The sequence below is a fragment of the Nicotiana tabacum genome, chromosome 5, assembly GCF_000715075.1.
Source record: "Nicotiana tabacum cultivar K326 chromosome 5, ASM71507v2, whole genome shotgun sequence".
In the NCBI taxonomy this organism is placed as follows: Eukaryota; Viridiplantae; Streptophyta; class Magnoliopsida; order Solanales; family Solanaceae; genus Nicotiana; species Nicotiana tabacum.
Genome location: NC_134084.1, coordinates 20,740,126 through 20,766,738, shown reverse-complemented (window position 1 = coordinate 20,766,738; position 26,613 = coordinate 20,740,126). Strand labels below are relative to the sequence as shown.

Below are 26,613 nucleotides of genomic sequence, written 5' to 3'. Positions count from 1 at the left end.
GTATTCCCGAGTTCCGTGGTTCTAGCACGGTTGCTCAACTATTATATTCGGCTTAATTATCTGATTTTAAAACACTTATGAACCTATGTGCAGATTTTAGCCTTTAACCGCTTTTATTCAATTTTTAAAGAAGATTGAACGTCGTTTAAAACACGTCTTTGGATCGCGCCACATGAAATGCACCCGCCATCCTAAACATATTTTATTCAACGTTTTAAGATTTGTTTTGGGTCACATGAAATGCACACCCGACTTTAGGAAGGTAATATTATTAAAATGCGCGCCTAAAGCAACTAACGCATTTGCGGCTTTGCGAGGGCCATGGAAAATTCGCTAAATGGCACGCCTCGAATTATAAGGATTAAAATATTAACTAAGTGAGGGCCATAAGTTATACATTTTGGCTAATCGGGCGTGCCTCAACCCATTTTTAAAGGGTCTAGTTAGTTAATAAAAGGTATAAGGTGATTTGAATTCCATCAAACAAGTGTATTAACCTTTAAGGATCAACAAAGTGCAACAACATTTCGCTAATATAAAACCCAATCAACAGCATGCCCAAATCACAAATGAAACAGAGGTCTTGAATGAAATCTGTAGCGTATCAAAAGACACTGGGCCAACGCTAAAGACCCAGCTGCAAATTTCAATGCCAAATCATACACAAGAACTCAGAATTGTACACATTTTATTGAATACCAATCATAAAACTATGTTAAGCACGTGACTAAACTAACATCTTTGCTTCTTTGATTATTTAAACATAAAGCAACTAAAATTATAATTTCGATCTTGTCTGCACCTCGGACCTACGTTTGCCTTGGACTCACAAGACCACATCACAAGGAAAATGAACTTTGGGCCCAAACGAGCCCAAGCTAGATTTCAAGGTCAACTGCTGGAGGCTTTAAGACTCGATATCGAGTCTCCTCAGAAGCAAATAACATATGTATAACCTTCCTTCCTAACAATAAACAGGCCTCAACCTGCAAGATTTGAAATGTATAGCTAAACTAGAGAAAAACTAAACAGCATGCCTTCAATCCAACAACACTGACCTCAACAGGCCAAAACAGACCTGAAACATACTTGACATTACTAAAATTCCTTTGCAATAGTTCTCTACTGCTTATACATATGATCAGGGACCTTCAAACATTTAAGCTAAGCAAGTGAAAGGGAAACATTTATACAACACCATAAAAGAATCTAAAAAGATAATGACAAGAAACTAAATAACTTATATGAGCCTATGAGGAACATGAAGACAAAATATAATAGACTTCAAAACTGTTAAGGTAACAGAGAAGGGGCAACAATCAGTTTCTTCGACTCGAATTACATGATTCCAACACAAATAGCCATAACAAGCTTCATTTTCATTCAGGGTTTGAAGAAAATACCTGGAAATAAGATAGAAACCAAAACATTGAAGAATCAGTAGCTAGCAGCAAGCAACACAGAACAGATTTGAGTAACAATCAGTAAAACCCAAACTCAACACAGGTTGACACACTGCAAACCCAAGGACCCAACCTTGAACTAGTTTCCAAACCCAAATCAATTCACACTCAACCTCAGATGAACCAAAAATGCTTCAAAACTTTCAGAAACCCAAACAAAAGTTCAATGGAACAATGAAAACTTCAAACAAAACTAAACCCCAAAGCTTTTCCAGCACAAGATCAAGCCATTTACACTCAAAAGGTTTCAGAAATTGTTTTGTAATCTAAGAACAACTTAAAATTTAGGGCAGAATTCCAATGGAATAGTATTTTCTTCCCTAAATTTAGTCGTCTGGTGTCTTTCTGATTTTTCAGCTCTAAATATCTGACTTGAGCTCTAAGTAACAATGCCTTTATAGGCAAGCTACTAGGGCAGCCTCAAAAAGTTCAAAATTGCACTTAAAACCTTCTGAAATTTTCATTTTAGCTTAGAAATCCCTAGTATAAACCTCATAATTTCAAAATAGCCCCCACCCCAGCTTCTAGGAAGGTTCCTAGTTCAGTTATATGAGATTCCCCTACCTATATTCCCCAATTTACCCCTTAAGCCTAGGTTATTTACCCTTTCAAATCATGGGTCAATTTAAAACATAACCCCATCTAAACTATGGGCCTGAATACTATAGTCCAAGTTCACAAACTTCAGGCCATTAATCACCAAGCACTAAGGCTCAAATGAACAAGGCTGTTTTGGGCCCAAAAGAAATAAAGGAAAAAGAAACAAGGAAGGAAAAGGATTGAGTCCAAAGAACTCAAATGATTCAAGCAAAACAGAAACAAACTTAATTAACCTAGCAACAATTTATGAACCAAACGAATGAGCTAAACAAGACAAACAAACAAACGACTTAGCAGTATTGGCCCCAATTATTCCTAATGACCTAATCCAAATGAGTTCTGAAAAGAAAGAAAAACGACACAGAAGAAGAAAAATACATACTGACTAATCGGAGGCAGGTATCTCTCGAATAGAATTGCTGGTTTTGGGTCTTGCATGAGGCCGATGGGCTTCGAAATGAATCGAAGTCCATGCCAGTCATTCATTCTCGAGGAGAAAAGTCGATATGGCATAAACTTCGAGCCATTATCGGCCCAGAGGCTTGAACCTGCCAAAGTGAGCGAGATTAAAGTTCTGGGACTGAGTCTTGGATCCGAGATTCGACGAACTAGGCTACGATTCGAGGGAAACCAATCAGGGATTTGGAACGAGGGGGCTTAGCGGTAATGGGGTGTTATTTTGGTGGTGAACGGAGGTGGCATCGCCGGCGGGTGTGGTGGAAAAGGGGGCGGCAGGTTAGGGTTTCAGAACGGTCTCTGAGAGGGAGTTGAAAGAGGCGAGATGAGGGGGGTAAGGTAGTGTCTGGACATATATATATTAAGACCTCCCCACTTCTGGACCGTTAGATCAACTAACCTCGACGGTCGAGATCAAAAGATAACAAAACGATGTCGTTTCGGATGAAGGAGTGACCAGACCAGGTTAGGGTGTGGGTTTGGACTAGATTCGAGCGGGTTTTGGGAGAGGGAATTCAATTGGGCCATTACAATTTGGCCCAAAACAGCCTTTACTTCTTTTCTTTTCCTTTTCCTTTTCCAAATTCAATTTTTCTTTTTTTTTCTTTTTTTAATTAATTTAAATCCTAAATCAACTCTTGATCTAAATTAAATTACCAAATTAAGCTAATTACTCAACACATTATTTTTAATAATTAACTAGATCCTAAATTACCAAAAAACTAAAAATTTCAAAATTAAAAGTTAAAAATGCAAAATGAGTTATCTTTGTGATTTTTCTATTTTGTAACACAACTAAACTACTAATTAATTTAAAAATGCAAAATTAAATCCTAAATGCAAATGCTATGTATTTTTTATATTTCATGAATTAAATAAAATAAACGTGCACAGACAAATGCAAGCAATTAATCAAAAAAAAATGCTACAAAAATCCATGAAATTGCAAACAATGGGAAAAATTTATTTTATTTGAATTTATGGGAATAATTCATATAGGGAAAAAAATCACGTGCTCACAGTGAGGAGCAGCTCCATCGCTGTATGGTTGTTCGACGAATCGGCCTACATCGCATTTTGGTAGTAGTTTAGGGGCGCAGGGTATTTTGTCAACCCTTTTCTGGTGCTCCTTCATTTGATCACGGAGTGCTTTGTTCTCGCTTTCCATCTCTTCCATTTTCTTTAGGATGGTCATGAGTGCATTGTCACTTGCGTCGATGATAGTGCGGGTGTTGCTCGTTCGCATGACGCCTGGCTCGCCAATGGTAGCTGCAATTTCTGTTGTTGGTAAGTCTTCGACATTTCCTTGAGGGGTTTTTTTCGAGCATGTTGCTCAGATCACTTGTCAACCACTCTTCTAACAGCTTTTTGATTACTGGTGGTGTTTCTATCGTCGTGGATGTGGAAGCTCCCCTTTCGCGCAAGACCGTCAGATCCTCGTGTGGAGAGGGTGTGATCTCCCCTCCAGTGTATCTCTTGGTGTTGTATTCTCGGTGTCTTCTCTACCGGCTTCGTTGAGGGAGCTTAAGAGGTTGTTTGAGACATCTGCTATCATCTTCAACCTCGCTTCTTTTTCCGCCATTGTTAGTTTTTATGGGATTTGAAGAACAATAATCTCACTTTCAAGAACCTAGATGAGAACTATGATTTCGACTATGGAAATCCCCACATACGACGCCAAATTGTTTGGCTCAAAATATTTTAAACTCTTTTTAAGAAAATCAATCAAAGATGAAGAGGTAAATCGTAGCCGAAGATAATAAACTCTAGGATGATAATAGTAGGGAGGAGACAATAATATAGAGATGATAAGATTAGAGAGAGATGATGATAGTAGAGAGAGATAATAATAGTTCTGTGTCTCCAAAAAATTGTCTATTACAAGACTTAAATCCCTCTTATATACCAAGGGGTTTCCCTTCATAGTGGGGACGACGAATTAAGAGATATCTATCATGCCAAATCTAGTGCTGATGCGGTGGCGTCTCTCCTTCCACCTCTAGGTGGTACCCCTGTGTCGACTCATGGGTTTTCGGTAACCTGTCATACTCGCGATAGGCCATGGTCGATCAAATTCAGACCCATACACATTGCTATTTAAATATTATCCAAAATCCACCTTTAACTTAATAAAAATATTCTGACTAAAATATCCTTAAGTTGAGCGAAAGAACTAGGGAGGAAGAAAAAATTGTGAACAGCGGCATGCAAAATTGCAAACCATGACATACCAATATGACTTTATGCTATAATCAACCTAGTTTCCTTGTTGTATTAGTCACAAATCATATCGAATCGTCACGCGTTCTCACTTGACTCGGGCCGTGGGTTGTTCCAGAAACTCGCAATATGCCGGCTTCGCTTGCAAGGGCACATATTTCAATATTGCCCATAAACCCAAACATGCCTATTTTTGCAATATATGCAAAATTGAGGGGAAAAAATTAAATACCAATTTCTCAGAAAGATACACTAAACATTTTTTGGATATAATATCTTACCTCCTTAAAACCTAATAAGTGAGAAATGGACAGACACATTCATTACAACAACTAAGTTTCCAAAAGTGTAACTAGTTAACTTATACCTATATACATTGGATCCTAGTGTTAGAACTACAACTAGGCCAAAAAAATAAAACTGGGAGGACTCCTTCCTTTTACATGGATGAAAATACATTAAGAAAGTTCACAATTGGAGCTAAATAGACTTAACCCAAACTTAAGGGGTCTTGTTTTCTTTTCTAACAACCTAAGGGATCATTCTCAGTTTAAAAACACACAGAAAAATAGTTTTTCCTGTTATAAAATAAAGACATTAAAGTAAAGAAATCAAAGACAAGTAGAGAGAGAGAGAGAGATTTATTATTCAACTTCAAATTCATGTATATAATGAATTGAAATCTATTCTATTTATAGAAAAAAGGAAGATGTTGTGTAAGTTGCTATTGCAAGCTGTTGTGTAAGCTGCTACTGCAAGCTGCTGTGTAAGTTACTATTGCAAGCTGCTGTGTAAGCTGCTTGTAAGTTGCTTGTAAGCTGCTGTTGCAAGCTGCTGTGTAAGCTGCTTGTAAGTTGCTTGTAAGCTGCTACTGCAAGTTGCTGTGTAAGCTTCTTGTAAGCTGCTACTGTACCAGATATAGATAATTTTCTGCCGGGGATAATATTTATCCATAACGGAGTACCGAAATGATAAGCTTCTTCAGGAGGCTTATTTCCAATAGAGTACTAAATAGATAATCATATTTACGGCGGAGTCCCATATGGATAAACTTCTTCAGGAAGCTTATTTACAATGGAGTACTAAATGAACATACATAATACAATATATATTTATAACACTCCCCCTCGGATGTTCATTAAAAGATAATGTGCCTCATTAAAACCTTACTAGGAAAACCCCGTGAGAAAAAATCCTAGTGAAGGAAAAAGATTACACATATTTAGTAATACGCATTGCTAGGTGCCTCATTAAAAACCTTATAAGAAAAACCCTGTGGGAAAAAAACCTTAGTAAGGAAAAAAGAGCGCATCGCATATTTTACTCCCCCGATGAAAACCTTGTTTCAAATATTCGAGTCTCCGCATTCCAATCTTGTATACCATCTTCTCAAAAGTTGAATTTGTAGAGAATATTATCCACCACTATTTCAGATCGATTTAAATTAATCTCATCAAAACCAAGAAGCTGCTACAAGTCATTTCATTGAGTTGTTTGCAACCTACCTGCATCAGCTGCATGCTTGTAGAAAACTTCAATGGAGTACTAAATGGAGAAGATTATCTACATCGGAGTAATAAATGGATATCCACAAAAATATTTTCAAAATACTCCTCCTTGGATGTTCATTATTATGTGCCTCGTTAAAACTTTACTAGGAAAAACCCCGTGGGAAAAAATTCTAGTCAAGAAAAAAGAGTACACTAATAATATACATTGCAAGATGCCTCATTAAAAACCTTATGAGGAAAAAACCAGTGGGAAAAATCCGAGCAAGGGAAAAAGAGTACAGTGCAGAGACTTGGGTATATCTGGACCAAGGAGTTCATCATTCTCTTCTGGAGGTAAGAACAGATCCTTGATCCGTGTAGGAGAAGAACTATATCTTGCTAGTAAATTAACAGAAAATGCTATGTCAGGCACTGTAGCATTAGCACGATACATTAGTGCACCAAGTGCACTGAGATAGGGTACTTTGGGACTAAGGAGTTCCTCATCCTCTTCTGGAGGTCGAAATAAATTCTTATCCACTTCAAGTGATCGAACAATCATTGGTGTACTCAATGGGTGTGCTTTGTCCATGTAAAAGTGTTTTAAGACCCTTGTTGTATAGGCAAATTGATGGATAAATATCCCGTATGCTAAATTTTCAATTTGCAGACCAAGACAAAGTTTTGTCTTTCCAAGATCTTTCATCACAAATTCTTTCTTAAGATATTCAATTGTCTTTTGGAGCTCTTCTGGAGTTCCAACAAGATTTATGCCATCAACACAAACAACAAGTATATTAAATTCTAAATACATGGACAAATAACATTATATATGTAACTTTCTTTCAGTAAATATTCACTGAGGCGATTATACCACATACGCCCAAATTGCTTTAAACCATACAAAAATCTTTATAATTTGATCGAGTACATTTTTTAAGACTTTGAATTATATGCTTCAAGCATTTTAAATCCTTCAGGGATCTTTATAGAGATTTAATCAAACGAGTCATATAAGTTATGACTTGCATTTAAATGGCATGACATCTTCAGGTGTCTGGACTACATGTCCGATCCTCACAATCTTTTATAATATTGTGCACTATATTGTATCAAATATATCGTCGATGATTACTTTGTATCGGTTCACAAGCAACATAACTTGTTGAGATCTCATCAATTTCTTTATTTTCAGATACTTGAACTTCTTCTGGAGTTTCATGGAATGTTATGTCGTGGGCTCTTCTAGAGCTCATTTTCTCCTCATTTTGATCATTAACTCTTTATCATTTTTTAAGTATTGTTACCTTTGGAACCGATTGGTCTACCACACTTCATGCGTACATTAAACTCTATCCTTTAGGGACTTTAAATTTTAATAGGAGCATTTGCAGCTGAAATATAATATTTATTTTTGGATCAGCAAATGCTTCTAGAATTTTACTTGAATTATCTTCTAAGTGAGGATCATATTAATGATAATTCGATTCATATAGCATATTTTTCAGCTGTTTATTCCATTCCTAAATGTTAGAAAAACTAACATATATTCCCAATTTTCTTTGGAAAATATATCTTTGTGCATTGTGGTAGAGAAATTAATCATATACCACACATCAAAAGATAGTAAAAATATTTGGTTTCTGATCCTAAACCAATTGTGCGGGGTGGACTTATCATATATTGTTGATCTGATGCATACAAGTGCTACTATATGCAATTTAGAAAATCTTAGACCAACACATGAAGCTTTGTTCTCATAAGCAATAGTTTAACCATTAATAGGAGGTATTCAATGTTAAACTAGCTTGGATATAAACCAGCATCATCAAGATGAACTATCTTGATTTAATAATCTGAAAATTATTCTCATAACTGAGAAAAATAATTTCACATGCCAAAGTGCAGGTTGACAATAATCGCACATGTAACCATCTCATATATGCATCTATAAGTGGTTCACATGATAGGTGAATGAGCCTATACTCACCTTTTGTATATTTTAGAATTAGGGACATTAATCCCAACTTTAGCTGGTATAATCAATTTATTATGAGAACAAGCAACACAAGAGAATTCTTGAAGAATCTTCTAGTTCTTCAGTATATGCTTATCTGATTTCTCAAATAGCTCAAAAATGGAAAATGAAAACTTCAAGTTTATCATGGCATGTGCTATCTCTTAGTAAACGTCTACTTTACTGTGGCATAAACTTTTGCATTAGTAAACTTCTGATTTACTATGATACATGATGTAGTACAAATTGAAGATATAAGTCGGGTAACTTCTCATATACATATTATTTTACCCCCTATGATTGTGGAAACATGAAGATTTTCAATCTTCCAATCATTTGTAGTCTCAATATGATAGCCAGTTGTATTAGTAAACTTCGAGTTTACTACAACATATATTTTGACTACAATTATATAATATGAATGACAAATTTGAATATAAACTCTTCGGGAGCCTTAAATTTATTTTCCACAATCAAATATTTATCAGTCACTACTGGTGTCATGTGTCTTCTAGACAAACAGTTAGCTCTTCAGGAGTTGTTGATATATTTTGTACTATCAAATATTGCTCAGACGCTTCTGGTATCATGAGAGAAAATCATAATAAAATGAACATTATAAAGACAATTCTAAATTTATAAATGTAAGAAATTAAGAATTTCAGTATTTTTACCACCAACTTTGTGAAAAAAATATCTCCTTCAGGGAGAAACGCCATTAACATCTGAATATTTTATATCAAAGTGGCAACCACATAATCATTACATCCTTCAGGGAAAGATATATGAGTTGTTATTTCCTATGGGGAACTCGATAACTAACCATAACATATTAATGTGGTTGTAGTACAAAGCATTCTACAAGAATGCTTTTTGCCTTAGAATGATATTTAATAAAATTATTCAAAATATTTTACATACAACGGGTACGTGCGGCAATGATCTTTATGCCACAAAAGCAAGATTTATATCATTTGTTATTCTACCTCTTCAGGAGGTGAGTTGTAGTATTTCTTCAGTCACTTCAGAGAATGAAAATGTGCTTCAAAAATAACTTTGGATAGCTTATTATTTTGTTTAAGCACAGAAAGACACAGTTTCATAATATTTTCCCGCTTCAGGAGAAAATTTCAATTGTGTTACTTCTTCAGGAGTAAATTTAAAATACGAAAAAATGAGTATATATTCCATCAATCATATTACCTCTTCTGGAGGCGAATTGTAATATATTCACATCAAAAACATGTTCATATTTGCGAGCTTTATTAATATTATCACATTCACTTCAGGAATGGATTAATATTTATCAAAAGTTCTCATCCTTCAGGGAATGAAACATAATTATTTGAGCGTGCATTAATTACACCAAATTGTGTGACGACTTAGAACCTCTTTTAAGATATTGCTACTTTAGGAGCAAATCGAGGCATGAAAGTAATATAGAGAATTTTTTTCTCTCTAGCTTATCTTCAATTACAACCATAGAAAGCCTAAATTATCACTTCTGGTGGCCATAGGCATATACCACTTCTGGTGGTTAACAAAAATTTAGTTACAATGAGATATACGAAACATAATCACTTCTGGTGGTTGTATACTTCTTGCAAATTCTGCTGGAGTATAAGTGGATCTAACAATGTTATCCACTTTATAATCATTTATTATGATAATTAGGATGAAGGAAATAAATACCAAAATAGGTAATGTATACGTAGCATATAACCAAGCAAGCGATGATAAAGATATTAAACCAAATATAAGCAAAAGGCTCAAATTACTTCACACAAATTTGGCCACTCCAGACGTAAGTGATATCCACATCTCTACCGCCAAGAAGAAAAGCTCACCACATCAAAGATATAATCTGCCTCATGATGCTCGAAATGAACAAGATCTACCACAGATGTAAGAGCGTCACCATACATCGAAGATGAACACTGAAATAGAAATTAAATTTGAAGTAAGCGCTCAAAATGGCAGAGTCTCGTGCTGATAGCGTGTTATAAAATAAAGACTTTAAAGTAAAGAAATCAAAGACAAGTAGAGAGAGAGATTTATTATTCAACTTCAAATTTATGTACATAATGAATTGAAATCTCCTCTATTTATAGAAGAAAGGAAAATGCTGTGTAAGCTGTTACTGCAAGCTGCTGTGTAAGCTGCTTGTAAGTTGCTTGTAAACTACTACTGCAAGTTGTTGTGTAAGCATCTTGTAAGTTGCTACTGTACTAAATATAGATAATCTTCTGTCGGGGGTAATATTTATCCATAACGGAGTACTGAAATGATAAGCTTCTTCAGGAAACTTATTTCCAATAGAGTACTAAATAGATAACCATATTTATGATGGAGTACCATATGGATAAACTTGTTGAGGAAGTTTATTTACAACGGAGTACTAAATGAACATAGATAATCTAAATATATATTTATAACACTTCCGCAATACTTCTACGGACTAATTTGACAATTCCCTCCATTTCCCTCTTCACTCCTTCCCCCTTCCCTTTTCTCCTGAAAATTCAAAAAAGCCTCCCCTTTCTGCAATTTCCAAGTAAAGAGCTAGAAATTCTGAAGGAGAAGAAAAATGAGTCACCGTAATCTAAGTCATTATCAACATTTAGAGAATTCACAACATCAATCAGTAGATGGGATTTTAACCCTTTTCACTAAAGCCAACCATGACTTGACAACAGTCCAAAACAAGCTCGAAAAGGAATTTCAACAAGTCTACCCTGATAATGTCTGTAATTTAACTCTTTTCAGATTCTCTTATTTTTGCTATTTTTTTCAATTTTTTGAATTTAAATTCTATGCACTTAAAAATAGTTACACATCAGGTTACTCATTAGGTAATTTACAGGTAATATCTTGATGATTATTAATTAGTGTATATGACTTAATTGCTTTTGCTCTTTTCAGTTTTTTTGGGTTTTGATTTTTCTTCTTCTTGTGTTTGCTATTTTTTTTGAGTTTAAATTCGATGCAGCGACAGTGTAAAAATAGTTACACATTAGGTCATTTATTAGATATTAATTTACAGGTAAATGTCTTGAGAAACATTAATTGGTAATCTGGTAAAAATGATAACTAATTTGTTATGACATGTTAAAATTTAGCATAATTTACATTGTCAATTGTATATAACTTAAATACTTTTGTTTGGTTCCAGGCGAACCCCATGAAGCTAGTTTCGAGGATTAAGAAAGTTCAAGATGAAATGTCCACCTTGAAGGAGCAGTGCCGTGAGTTACTTGCAGCTAAACAGGTATTGATTGATTATAACTACTACGCCTCAACCATTGGCGAAACCGGGAATTTCGCTAAAAATGTTCAAATTTAATATATATATCTATAAAATTAAATTTTTCCTATATATATAGTACTCCCTCTGTTCCAATTTATGTGAACCTGTTTGACTGGTCACAGAGTTTATGAAAAAATGAAGACTTTTAGAATTTGTAGTCCTAAACAAATAAAAAAGGGGCCAGGGTATTTGTGTGGTTATAAAAGCTTTTCATTAAGGTAGAATTATAAGTTTAAGCTAAATTGCTTCCAAATTTAGAAAGGAGTCATTCTTTTTGGAACGGACCAAAAAGGAAATAGGTTCACATAAATTGGAACGAAGGGAGTATAATTTTCTATATGTGCTTTATAATTTTTTGATGAAAGGTGTTTAATTGATCACCCTTAAGTCTACGTGGCACTGCTCAACCCCAAACTAGTTGGGGTCAATTATATGAATTATCTATATCCATTTTGCTGTATTTTGGTCCATCTTATTTCAGTATTTATTAATTTGTGTTTTGAGACAGGCTAACATATGTATGTATACTAATTTGCAAGTGTATTGTTCTTTTCTGCTTTGGGACTTTAATATTAGTTCAAATTCTTGTATTCAGATAGTACAAGTACGGAAATGTGTGTTCGGCGCACGTCACGAGTTCGAACCCTGCTACAGACAAAAGTCTGGTATTTAAGTGGAGAAGGGTAGAGGGGAAGGCTCATTAACCACCGAGTTTGACTCAAGATTTTTCGGTTATCAAAAAATAATGAAATGTAAGAAGAAATAAGCCAGGTTGTTTGAAACATCAAATGAAGGATATGTTAGTTGATTACAGTCAAGTGAAAGAACTATATTTCGGTGTTGAAATAATTTGTGATAAATAACTCGAGAATGCGATATATTAGTGATTAAACAAACTCTAGTGTAAAATTTCAAAAACATGCTCACTGAGAAAAAAAAGAAAAATAGAATGTTTCAAGACTGATTATGTTGAAACTACCGCACATAGATCCTTTGTTTGTGTTGATGTATCGTGTCGTAGGGTGTGACATGAGTAAAGATACATCGTGCATGGTCTTTGCTGCACTAAAAATTAGCAAAAGAACAACACGTAACTGTACCGGATACTTCTCATGTATATATCCATGAACAAGCCCATCTAACATAGAAATGTAGAATTGAGATTGCTAGTTGTCTTTCTTTTTCGATATAAAAAATTAGAATAACATAGGTTAGCAATGAGATGGAAATAAGGAGAACCTAGTTGTTTTGAATCAAATAACAAAGGCCGCATCTCCTATTTTGTTGCTGTAGTCCTCTTCTTTTCTTGTCCACCATTAGACTGGATTTCTTTCTCTTTCTCCCCTGTTTTTCAAAATACCCAAGGCTTTCTCATGGTTCTTTACTCGAGCAAAGTTTACAAGTGACTTTCTAGCCTGCTGAAATCAACTACACTGGACAAAATTTTCTGAGTTCTTGAGTTCCTTATGGAAACTGAAATCTGCTTACCTATATGGTAAATATAAAAGATGATTGCTGCCCATTTCTCCATCCAAGTGGTTCTATTGCCTGCCAAAATTTAAAACTTGTTTGCGTTATTGCTTGGGCTTCGTGGATATGGTGTTTGGAAGCTATATAATCAGGTAGTTAGTAATAACTACTTTGAATCCATACATCAACTAGTCCTGGTCAGTAATACTCCAAGTTTCACTTCCATATTGTTGTAGAATCCGTTGAAATTTGATTGTTGTTGATAACAATGGAGGACATTATATGAGGTTTCACTAAGCCAATAGGTATCGTTGGCTCTTGACTTAAAGTTGATTTTGAACTTAGTAAGTTGTTTTATGATGTTTGTCTGCTCTTGCCTTCTGCAAAAGCGAAAGAAAAAAGAAGCGGAAGATGTGTGGCATGTTGTTGGTACCAGAATGTGTAAGCTAGGCTGCTTTGTTACTGCTCAATATTCAATGCATGTATTAATTGTTGTCTTTGTGGAAATGCCACTACTCTGATGATGACGTTCTGTAATTACTATGTTTTCGGAAGTAATGGACCATGTTGATGTCAAGCTCAGTGATATCTGTTAAGTGTGTGACAATGAGAAAGCGTAAAGGATATTCAGGGAGAAACAAATGCGCAAACTTATTTGGGCAAACTTGAGTGAAGATTTCATATGATGCTAAAGTTTCGTCCTTCAAAAAAATGAAGTCTATGTTGATATGAAGTAGAAATTTTACAGCTGAATCTGTAGCATTGAGTATCTGAAACTTAAGTTTCATATGTCAAAGTTGATATTTATGGAGCTTAATTTTGTCATTGCAAAACTTTGAATACTTGTACTGACTGCTGAAGATTGACACTTAGCATGTCTTGGCCCGCAGCAGCTGAGTGCCTTATGATAGAATCCATGAAAAAAGCTGTTAAAATTTCTTCTTTTTTTTTAAAAAAAAAAAATTAGTAAGTGTAAGTTTTGTTTTCAGCGTATGAATTTAGTTATCCTCTACCTTTCAAGAATCTGTATATAGTGTTTGGATATAGCTTTTCTGTACTTTAGAAGTTGCTATAGTTGGGACCAAGACTTTGTGGTTATTAGTAGCAAATAGGCGTCCAGTCACCTCTTTCTTTATCATAAATGTTTCTTTTACTGTGCTGTGCTGGGATTTAAGAACTTTTATGCTGGTCACACTATAAACAGGATTTGATTGATAAAGCTCGGGGAACCTTAGTTGGGAACAGGTCGTTGCTGCAAAGGTTGCAATTATCTACCGGTGTTCCTATCATCAGTGATTCTGATGATCCATCATATGCTAGCTTCAACCAGGTAACTTGATTTTGCAGCATCATTCTATAAGGGTTATTGTTGTGGGGCAGCCCAGTGCACAAGGCATCCCGTGTTCATGCAGAGTCCGGGGAAGGGCTGCACCCCAAAGGGTGTGATGTAGACAGTCTATCCTAATGCAAACATTAGTGGCTGCTTTCAGGGCTCGAACCCGTGACCTATAGGTCACACAGAGACAAATTTATTGTTCCTCCAAGGCTCTCCTTCTCCATAAGGGTTATTATAGTTCCTAAATATATGGAGTGTTTAAAGATTCCTTCTCCCACCCAACCGCAACCATTATATCTTGAAATATAGAATGCTTGAGTTGGAGTCAGTGTATAATATATGATAAATTTTTCCAAGAGACGGCTTTCTAAGGCTCTCAGATGAAAAATGATTTTCATCTCACATCATTCTTTATTTATCATATTCCTAGGTTTTACTCCACTTTGTGATAGGGGGAAAAGTATTGCAATTTTATTGACTTCATCTTGATTGTGGCAAGGTTGCAAAAATCCAAATAGTGTCTAGAGAATCTGCACCAGTTGCTAGCAGGCAACCAAAGATTAATCTGAAGGGCAAGATTCCTGATTTAGTTGCCACTTGCCATGGCATTTAAGTGCTTGCTGTGGTGGCTATAGTTGCCCTGCTGCTGTTTTCCCCTCCCCTACCTCCTTTCTTGGTGTTTCGGATCACACACACTCTCTCTCTCTCCAAATTTTTCTTTATTCTTGATGTGCAGGTCATCGACGAATGGACAACTCAAGTCAGATCAAGAACAGGTGCAGTATCATAATGGCAATTTCATAACTTATATGTTCCAACATTTTAACACTTGACTGGCGTAGAACTTATGTTTCCTGCGTAAAGAAAACATGTAAATGAAAGAGGTACATATTTGGGGTAAATATGTGTCTTCTGGAATTAATGGTACTTATGTTTCACGACTAGCCCATTGATGAACCTCCGTAATTAATGGTTTGTTAAATATTCTTTCTAATAGGCTTTTAACCCTGCACTACATATCTAAAGTGGATTGCTGAAATTAATAAATGTGGGGGGTTGTGTGTGTGTTGGGGGGGGGGGGAGGTTGGAGGTGACAACTTACTATGAGTGCAGACTTATTGAAGAATTGTTCAAAATGGAAGCAAAGATCCATATATGCAACACAAACTAGTGAAATTAAAACTTAGTTGTTGCTAGACTTACATTAGGTCCTGCTAGGGATAAGTGTGAGATCTAAAGAATCTTTAGTTTTAGAGAAACCCTAATTTGTCTTGAAAGACCATTATTCATTTAGCGAACCTTAATTAGTTTGGATTAAGGCATAGCGTGCTGGTTTTTCTTTATTTCCTTGAGTGCTTTCCCTCCCCTAGAAGGGAAGTAGGTTGGCTTTGCAGATAGTAAAAACGCGCATGGTTTAAATTAATTTCTCATTTGAATTTTCTTTTCACGGGATTTTACTCGATGATCAACAACAGAAGACTGGAATTCATGTAGACAATACCAATGATCTTTATCATTCGTTTAAATAGGCGTTTACTTGATGGGATAATGTATTTTCTCCTGAGTAACTTCTCCATTATGCAGAGGATGAGAGCCTCGAGTCAGGGGAAGATATCAATCAAATGCTGTTTTCAGCAATTGTCCATGGCAACTAAGAAGTCATTCAACCTCTGCATTAGAAAGATGCTTGATGTAAGAGGCCTAGTATATGAGCTTGTGGTACCTAGCAGTTTTCTGACATATCTTATGTCTTGTTCCAAAAAAAATTGGAGATTTTGCAATGGTTTCTTGGAGTATTCTTGTATCTTTTATTTCTTTAAGTTTACATAGTTGCCCTTTCTTGCTATTTCAGAAAGGAATTAGTAACATCAGATAACTTTCCTTTTGTCACAAGAATGTAAAAATATTATACTCTCCAATACATGTTAGAGAATGGTTATGAAGTATGAGCTTGAGCAGGGTAACACTCCTTTCTGAATGGATACCTCATTTTGTATTTGGCGTAGTTGGTGGTTTTATTGAGAAATTAGGAAAAGTTGATAAAGTGCTGACCAACTATAGGTTGTTCGAATTTTCAGTTTAATCTCTATGTTTGTAAGTAGATTATTTGTCTAAATTACATGCACCTGCACCTAAGTTAGCAAATTATTTAGAGTGTTACTGCCTTGATCTTTTTTAGCTAAGTTTCTGCACGTGAATGGATCCTCTCAAGCGCATCTCATCTACATCCTCTACTACGTCATTTCCCTCATTTTAGCATTACATAGGATAAAAGTTCAGTTTGGGTAGGTATACTGCTAGCTTAGGTACCAAGTTAGCCGGATAGTACACTTCTTGTATGATCAATCTAGTAAGAGTTGCCTCTGTTCTGCATTGGTTCTGGAAAAATGCTGTTATTTCTCTCCTGCCATGAGTGATAAACTGCAGCTGCTAGACATATTCTGTAGATTCTTGCTCCACTACTTTTCCCTTTGCCAAACTGCATAGCCCACTTCTTCTCCTCCTCCCAGTTCATGTTTGCTCTTTGTATACCTTGTCAGTGCAATAGATTCTGCCATATTTTCCCTGCTACAATACAGTCAAAGAATAGATGTTGCTTTGTTTCATTTGCTGCATTGCATAGAGAGCATAATGGACTGATATCAAATGTCCTATCTTTCAATTCTATCCCTAGTTGAAAGCCTGCCATGTAGAGCCAATCTAAAAATGAATGTCCATTTTGGTGAGCTATTGGTACATAAAATTCTCCTCCAAGGTACTTTCTGATGTTCTCCCTACATGCTTGCAGCAAGGTCTTGCCATTACATGATTCTCCTCGCCAGAATTTTGCATATTCATTCTGTCATGTGATTTTAGGATCTCTGTGATTAGTGTGGGGTCCATCCCATAAATCAAGGAAGATAATTTTCTTCCTTTGATTGGCAGCCACCATCTTTTCTTTTGCACTATCAAATATGGTAGGTTGCGGAGGAAAAAATATCAAGATTGGTAGGCATAGCAAATCTGCATGAGAGAAAAATTGAAAATGTAAAATGTAGTAGGCGTGAGGGAGTGAGGTTCTGCCTATAAAAGGAGAGCTTCGGCTCTCATTTCTTACACACCAAAAACCTCAGACAATACACCTGAGTGAGAGAGAGAGCAAGGTATTCCATAAACTATAAGAAAATAGTCTACGAAGAAAAATAGAGTGTGAGAGATATTATAGTGAGGTGAAAAAAGTAAAAGAGTGTTTTTTCTTTTGAAGGTGTAGTGGTCTTAGGAGTATTTATACTCGTTACTACACAGTGTAAAATTCTTTGCTATAGTGATATAAGTCACTCTTCTTGGCCGTGGTTTTTCCCTTATTTAGAAGGGTTTCCACGTAAAATTTTGGTGTCATTTTTGCTGCATTTTTATTCTTGCTGATTTAACCATAACTTAGTGGTCCGCGTTTATCATTAATACCGTGAATATTATTTTTACGGGGTTTATTCCCAACAAGTGGTATCAGAGCCAAGGTTCTGTCTGAGTATGCTCTGTGGTTGCAGCACAGTCTGAACTTCCACATCAGAAAAGAATTACTTTGGTCTCATAATAAATAGTATTTGTATTTGTGATAAACGATGGAAACCAACACTAGTAGAATGGTTACTTTGAGCTGTCACACCTCCTTTTTCCGCCCCCGCGGAGGTACAAGGAATTTTTTTCAATTAAAGGACAATCGAAACGGGATTTATTTAATTATTTCAGAGTCGCCACTTGGGAGATTCAGGGTGTCCCAAGTCACCTATTTTAATCCCGAATCGAGGAAAAGAATGACTCTGTATTACAGTCCGCGAACCAGAAATCCGGATAAGGAATTCTGTTAACCCGGGAGAAGGTGTTAGGCATTCCCGAGTTCCGTGGTTCTAGCACGGTCGCTCAACTGTCATATTCGGCTTGTTTATCTGATTTTATACAAATACTTATGTGCAAATTTTATCTTTTTACAGCTTTCATAATTGTTATTATTATTTTTACAAGAATGTGAACATTGTTTAAAACATGTCTTTGGATTACGTCACATGAAATGCACCCGCAATCCGGAACACATTTTATTCAATGTTTTGGGATTTGGATTTGGGTCGCATGAATGCGCATCCGTGTTTAAGAATGTATTATTTATTAAAATCGTGCCTAAATCGATTAGCGTATTATTATTTATGGGTAAGACCGTGGAATTCACTAAACAGTCCATCCCGAATTCTAAATACTCAATTAAACACTATTGAGGGCCCCGCAATTGGTGCATTTTATTGGGCAAAGCTCATCTCGTTTTATTTTTTTTAAAAAAAGGACAGTCCTAAAATGCCTACATTTTTCTATTGAAATTTGTCTCTACAAAATAAAAGAGAAAATATCTTAATTTATTTACATGTTATTACCTAGTTACATTATACTAGGCATGTTCTCAGTTTGTCAAATTAAAAAAAAACATAGCAATCTAATTTTAATCCTAGACCAATTACATGCTGAAATTAACCAATATTATTTAACTAAACAATATTTCTGCCAAGTTCCTACTAGATAGCCTATTCGTTTGATTTTTGACTCGACGGAGTTACTACACCATTTATTTATTTTTAGGCATAGTTCATCTGTTAAGCTATCGTCGGATGTTCCACTATATGTATTAAATAGCTGCATGATTCTGATTTTTGCAAGCTAAATAATTTGTACATACAAATAAAATTCAGAATATAATTAAATATAATTCAGAATTTCAACTCTTCATTTTTTTGTATTCATGCTTCATATTCGGATTACAATAACCAGCGTGTCAGTTGTGTACCTGATATTGGAAGCAAAAGAAAATGAAGATGAGAATCAGCAGTAGTAATAACAGTACAGCACAGCAACAATAGCCCAACAATAGTAACAACCCAGGAAAAGAGTTTGCAAACCGGTGGAATAGTAATCCCAAAACAAAAGCTTCAAGCTTTGATGAAACAACAACAATTAATGCTGATTTCAAACAATGAAAGAAAGCAGAAGATTTTTTTTTTAGTTTTTTTTTTATTTTGAAAGTTTTTCTCTTTTTCGGAATTTTCCTTTCTCTCTTAAATATTCAGTTCCTTTTTTTCTCTCTCTCTATCTGTCCGTTCTTTTTTCTTATTCTTGTTCTTCCTTTTTATTCTCTGTCTTCTCCCCTTAAAATCTGATTCAAGACCTCTACTTATTATCCCATCCCAGAAATCTTTTAATCAATTAAAATCAACCCATTTTCTCCTACCAAACCCATTATCTTTCCACTCATCCCCCACTACATTAAACTAACATATCAACCAACCCATTACATTTTGTCCCCCATGCCTACCATAAACAATTGCCATATTCCCCTCCACTATATTTTGTCTTGTCCCCCCATTAAATTAAACAATTATATCAAAACCCAACCCATTACATTTTGTCCCCCATGCTTAATTACTTTAATATTATCTTAATTTTAATGGAAAGAACATTCAAAGTAAATAATTATTCAGAAATTAAATTCCAAAAATGCCCCTCTGCCCTTACTGAAATTACCAAACTACCCCTGAACGTACTGCAAATTACCAAACTACCCCCATCAGCTATAACAAATCAATTAATCACACTCAACCAAAATATAGCCAATATGACCAATTTCTACACAAATTAAAACAACAAATCATATGAACACGGATGAACAACATAACAACAATATCATATGAACACAAATTGAACAACAAAGAACAACTAAAATTTTGATTGAACAATATTTTTAGCAACAAACAAACCTATTCTCGGATTCAACAACAACAACAACAAACAAGTATATTCAGATTTCTAAATTCAATAATATTGAACTTAAAATCAACTCTAACAACATTACAACCAACAATTCCTATATTAAACTTAAACAAGATTATGAGACAAATTCAAGAAATAATCATAAATGATAAACAAGAAATCAAACTATACAAATTTCGGATTCAAGATCAACCAAACAAAGTATGAACATGAATGAAAATATTCAATAACAATAACAAACAAACTTTGTTCAAACTTCGAATTAAACTTAAACAAAACAAATAAACATATTCAAATCACTAATCTTCAATTAATCAATAAGATCAAATCCAACAAAATTATAACAAAGATACATGATCCAAAAATTAAAACCAAAACATAACTTCACATTAAATTACTAAATTAAAGCGAACTTCAATCAAAGATGAACATGAATTAAATCTATTTTTAAACAACAAAACATGACGGATTCACATGATTTAAACAATGTTAACAATTTCTGAAAATACATAAAACACATGAAACAAATTGAAGAAATAATTAATTTAAACTTCAATTTGAATTTAACAAATATTAAACTAACTATTCCTTTTTTACAAAAATGAATAAAATTAACATGAAAAACAACTAATTAATTTCCCATTTGAATCTGAAAATTAAATTAACAAAACACATGAACAAACTAAAAATTAATTCAAACGATAGACATGAACAAAACAAGGATCGAACATTTATCGATTTTTACTTCGAGAAATATAAAAACGAAATATGGACAAAAATAAAACTCAAAACCAACTAACCGGAGATGAATCAACGACGAACTCGATTGTAAACAAATCTGTCCGGGCCTAGACTCAATGAAAGACCTTCGAACTTTGACGAAACGAAGAAGATGAAGCAACAGTAGAAGCCGCAGGGAGCAGTTGGAGAAGAAAGCAGCAACAACAGGCTGGGCTTTCATAGTGGAGCTTCGACGATGGACTATTTTAAGCAGTCTTTTGAAGCAGACGCAGCTGGTCGACGCAGCTAGCCATGGCGAAAAAGCAGCAGCTCGGAGGAGTTGGTTTTGGATGCGTCGAACGTGGAAGAAGCAGCTGGAACGGAGCAGCAGTAGCGCGATGGAGTTGGGCTTCGATGAAGAAGAAACAACGGCGTCCATGGCGACGTGAAGCTGGTTGACGAAGCAGTGGCGATGTAGCAATAGCAGACGCAACTGAAGCGAGCTTGATGTTGGGTTGTTCATGGTGCGAGGATGGTGGAGCATGGAGGTTGTTCATGGCTGGTGGTTCTTCGGACTGAAGGAGTAGTGTTGGCGACGAAGACGAAGAAGAAGATGAAGCAGCAGCTACAACGCTACGTTGTGCACGACGATGAGGATGAAGAAGACGATGGGTTCTTGGAAGATCTGAACACAAAGTTAGCATCTTTAACAAGAAGGTGAAGTGGGTGGTCGTTGGAGCAGGAGGAGGACGATGGTGGTGGACTGCTGGTCGTAAGGTGGTGTGTGCGCTTGTGTCGAAGGATACAAAGCTGCTGGAGCTTAGCCATGGCAGCCATGGATGTGTGTTTTAGTGTTTGGAGAAGAAAGAAGAAAAGGTGGGGGGGGGGGCGGATAGTTTTTGTTTTTAGGGTTTTCTTGTTTTTTTTTTATTTTTTGTTTTGCTTTGTTTTATGAAAAATGAAAGAAAAGGGGGTTTGGGTCTCTTTGGGTTATAGATTGGGTCGACCCAGTTCGAAATGGACTGGGTCGTTTGGGAAGATTGAGTATTTTTTGGGCTTGTAGCTTGAATTTGAAGAAGAGGCCCAATTCCGATTTTTTTTGTATTTTTGTTTTCTTTTTTCTTCTTTTATTTTTCTAAAACTAAAATTATAAAAATACTTAAATTATTATTAAGAACTAAATTAAGTTATAAAAGCGCAAATTAACTCCCAATAACAATTAACGCACAATTAAGTAATAATTAAGCATAAAATTGTATATTCGGACATTAAATGCTAAAAATGCAAACGATGCCTATTTTTGTAATTTTTTTTTGTAAAGCAAACTTAATTACTAACAATTGTAGGATTAAATCCTACATGCAAAATGCGATATTTTTTTGTATTTTATTAATTTAACAAATAAACATGCACAGACAAATACGAATAATTATTCAAAAATATCACAAAATATCACAAAATTGCACACCAAGGAAAATTATTTTATTTTTGAATTTTTTGGGAGTAATTCTCATATAGGGCAAAAATCACGTGCTTACAGCTGCCCCTCTTTGCCCGAAGACACGAAGGGTTTTCGTGCAAAGATAAAGCGAGCGATTTTTGCCCATCCGAGTACTCCGTGTGAAGCATTTTTTTTGAAAAAGATTTGACCGAACCTTTGCTTCAAAGGTTTCCTACATATCCTGGGCTAAATAGGAATCAGGTCAATGTAGTTCGGGAAGTTTTGGTAGCTGGGACTACCGTGAGACTGCAATGTTACTGTTGTTGCATGCTATTACCACTGCTTACCGATCTCCTTGTTACACCGTGCTTAAAAGAAAACAAGAAGCTAGGCTAGACTGCAATTTGTTCTTGTTGCCTTGCTTTCTTGTCTGCTTGCATTTCTTCCGGTGCTTTTCTTCTTTTTGACACATGCACTTGAGTTTGTGCTGGGACCTCTTGTTGCAACCTTCTGCTTCCCGGTGCTGGGGATTTTTATTGTTTCCTGCTGGGGATTCCTATTGTAACCCTCTGTTTTATTGTCCTCTGACTTGATCTTGAAATGTATTCCTCTGTTGTATGGGCGGGCTCCCAACTTCAATACTTGAAAATTAATGTTGAATGTATTCCTCTGTTATATGGGCGGGCTCCCAACTTCAATACTTGAAAATTAATGCTGAATGTATTCCTCTGTTATATGGGCGGGCTCCCAACTTCAACACTTGAAATGAAAAGACTGAAATGTATGCCTCTGTTCTATGGGCGGGCTCCCAACTTCAACGCTTGAAATGAAAAGACTGAAATGTATGCCTCTGTTCTATGGGCGGGCTCCCAACTTCAACACTTGAAAATTAATACTGAAATGTATGCCTCTGTTCTATGGGCGGGCTCCCAACTTCAACTCTTGAAATGTAAAGACTGAAATGTATGCCTCTATTCTATGGGCGGGCTCCCAACTTCAACACTTGAAATGTAAAGACTGAAATGTATGCCTCTGTTCTATGGGCGGGATCCCAACTTCAACTCTTGAAATGAAAAGACTGAAATGTATGCCTCTGTTCTATGGGCGGGCTCCCAACTTCAACACTTGAAATAAAAAGACTGAAATGTATGCATCTGTTCTATGGGCGGGCTCCCAACTTCAACTCTTGAAATGTAAAGACTGAAATGTATGCCTCTGTTCTATGGGCGGGCTCCCAACTTCAACACTTGAAATGAAAAGACTGAAATGTATGCCTCTGTTCTATGGGCGGGCTCCCAACTTCAACTCTTGAAATGTAAAGACTGAAATGTATGCCTCTGTTCTATGGGCGGGCTCCCAACTTCAACACTTGAAATGAAAAGACTGAAATGTATGCCTCTGTTCTATGGGCGGGCTCCCAACTTCAACTCTTGAAATGTAAAGACTGAAATGTATGCCTCTGTTCTATGGGCGGGCTCCCAACTTCAACACTTGAAATGAAAAGACTGAAATGTATGCCTCTGTTCTATGGGCGGGCTCCCAACTTCAACACTTGAAATGAAAAGACTGAAATGTATGCCTCTGTTCTATGGGCGGGCTCCCAACTTCAACAACAATTTTAAAATAAACGCCATTCCTTTGGGTAAAACAAACTTAGGAGGAAATGCCTCTCCTATGGGTAAAACTAAACTTAGGAGGAAATGTCTCTCCTATGGGTAAAAATAAACTTAGGAGGAAATGCATCTCCTATGGGTAAAATAAACTTAGGAAGTGCGTCTCCTAGGGGTAAAACTAAACTTTAGGAGGAAAAATCATCTCCTATGGGTAAAAAAAATAAACTTAGGAGGAAATACCTCTCCTATGGGGTAAAACTAAACTTTAGGAGAAAATGCATCTCATATGGGTAAAAAAAAATAAACTTAGGAGGAAATGCCTCTCCTATGGGTAAAACTAAACTTTAGAAGGAAATGCATCTCCTATGGGTAAAAAAAATAAACTTAGGAGGAAATACCTCTCCTATGAGGTAAAACTAAACTTTAGGAGGAAATGCATCTCCTATGGGTAAAAAAAATAAACTTAGGAGGAAATGCCTCTCCTATGGGGTAAAACTAAACTTTAGGAGGAAATGCATCTCCTATGGGTAAAAAAAATAAACTTAGGAGGAAATGCCTCTCCTATGGGTAAAAAAAACAAACTTAGGAGGAAATGCCTCTCCTATGGGTAAAACTAAACTTAGGAGGAAATGCATCTCCTATGGGTAAAAAAATAAACTTAGGAGGAAATGCCTCTCCTATGGGTAAAAAAAATAAACTTAGGAGGAAATGCCTCTCCTATGGGTAAAAAAAACAAACTTAGGAGGAAATGCCTCTCCTATGGGTAAAACTAAACTTAGGAGGAAATGCATCTCCTATGGGTAAAAAAATAAACTTAGGAGGAAATGCCTCTCCTATGGGTAAAACTAAACTTAGGAGGAAATGCCTCTCCTATGCGTGAAAAGTAAACTTAGGAGGAAATGCCTCTCATATGGGTAAAACTAAACTTAGGAAGAAATGCCTCTCCTATGGGTAAAAAAAATAAACTTAGGAGGAAATGCCTCTCCTATGGGTAAAAAAAACAAACATAGGAGGAAATGCCTCTCCTATGGGTAAAACTAAACTTAGGAGGAAATGCATCTCCTATGGGTAAAAAAATAAACTTAGGAGGAAATGCCTCTCCTATGGGTAAAACTAAACTTAGGAGGAAATGCATCTCCTATGGGTAAAAAAATAAACTTAGGAGGAAATGCCTCTCCTATGGGTAAAACTAAACTTTAGGAGGAAATGCATCTCCTATGGGTGAAAAAAAAACAAACTTAGGAGGAAATGCCTCTCCTATGGGTAAAAAAAACAAACTTAGGAGGAAATGCGTCTCCTATGGGTAAAACTAAACTTAGGAGGAAATGCATCTCCTATGGGTAAAAAAACAAACTTAGGAGGAAATGCCTCTCCTATGGGTAAAACTAAACTTAGGAGGAAATGCCTCTCCTATGGGTAAAAAACAAACTTAGGAGGAAATGCATCTCCTATGGGTGAAACTAAACTTAGGAGGAAATGCCTCTCCTATGGGTAAAACTAAACTTAGGAGGAAATGCGTCTCCTATGGGTAAAAGTAAACTTAGGAGGAAATGCATCTCCTATGGGTGAAACTAAACTTAGGAGGAAATGCCTCTCCTATGCGTGAAAACTAAACTTAGGAGGAAATGCCTCTCCTATGGGTAAAAACTAAACTTAGGAGGAAATGCCTCTCCTATGGGTGAAACTAAACTTAGGAGGAAATGCCTCTCCTATGCGTGAAAACTAAACTTAGGAGGAAATGCCTCTCCTATGGGTAAAAACTAAACTTAGGAGGAAATGCCTCTCCTATGGTGAAACTAAACTTAGGAGGAAATGCCTCTCCTATGGGTAAAACTAAACTTAGGAGGAAATGCATCTCCTATGGGTAATAACAAACTTAGGAGGAAATGCATCTCCTATGGGTAAAAAAACAAACTTAGGAGGAAATGCCTCTCCTATGGGTAAAACTAAACTTTAGGAGGAAATGCCTCTCCTATGGGTGAAAAAAAAACTAAACTTAGGAGGAAATGCCTCTCCTATGGGTAAAATAAACTTAGGAGGAAATGCGTCTCCTATGGGTAAAACTAAACTTAGGAGGAAATGCATCTTCTATGGGTAAAAAAACAAACTTAGGAGGAAATGCATCTCCTATGGGTAAAACTAAACTTAGGAGGAAATGCCTCTCCTATGCGTGAAAAGTAAACTTAGGAGGAAATGCATCTCCTATGGGTGAAACTCAACTTAGGAGGAAATGTCTCTCCTATGGGTAAAACTAAACTTAGGAGGAAATGCGTCTCCTATGGGTAAAAGTAAACTTAGGAGGAAATGCATCTTCTATGGTTGAAACTAAACTTAGGAGGAAATGCCTCTCCTATGCGTGAAAACTAAACTTAGGAGGAAATGCCTCTCCTATGGGTAAAAACTAAACTTAGGAGGAAATGCCTCTCCTATGGGTGAAACTAAACTTAGGAGGAAATGCCTCTCCTATGGGTAAAAACTAAACTTAGGAGTAAATGCCTCTCCTATGGGTGAAACTAAACTTAGGAGGAAATGCCTCTCCTATGGGTAAAAACAAACTTAGGAGGAAATGCATCTCCTATGGGTGAAACTAAAATAAACTTAAGAGGAAATGCCTCTCCTATGGGTGAAAACAAACTTAGGAGAAATGCATCTCCTATGGGTGAAACTTTAATGATTTCAAACTAGGAAGC

The 26,613-nt window shown here is 35.9% G+C and overlaps 1 protein-coding gene across 1 annotated transcript; it reads left to right on the top strand.

The window, feature by feature from the left end:
- The first annotated feature begins 10,713 nt into the window (after window positions 1–10,713).
- LOC107787941 (uncharacterized) lies at window positions 10,714–16,305 on the top strand. The gene is made up of 5 exons (XM_016609561.2): window positions 10,714–10,989; window positions 11,419–11,514; window positions 14,228–14,353; window positions 15,096–15,135; window positions 15,944–16,305. Exons 1-5 carry the CDS (start codon window positions 10,834–10,836, stop codon window positions 16,012–16,014), a joined length of 489 nt encoding a protein of 162 aa, XP_016465047.1. The 5' UTR covers window positions 10,714–10,833; the 3' UTR covers window positions 16,015–16,305.
- Window positions 16,306–26,613: the final 10,308 nt, after the last annotated feature.

Bases quoted from the DNA above. Each gene is read 5' to 3' on its own strand.
- LOC107787941 (XM_016609561.2), top strand. From the start codon at position 10,834: ATGAGTCACCGTAATCTAAGTCATTATCAACATTTAGAGAATTCACAA. The intron at 10,990-11,418 runs GTCTGTAATTTA...GTTTGGTTCCAG, and splicing joins AACAAGTCTACCCTGATAAT to GCGAACCCCATGAAGCTAGT. The intron at 14,354-15,095 runs GTAACTTGATTT...CTTGATGTGCAG, and splicing joins CATATGCTAGCTTCAACCAG to GTCATCGACGAATGGACAAC.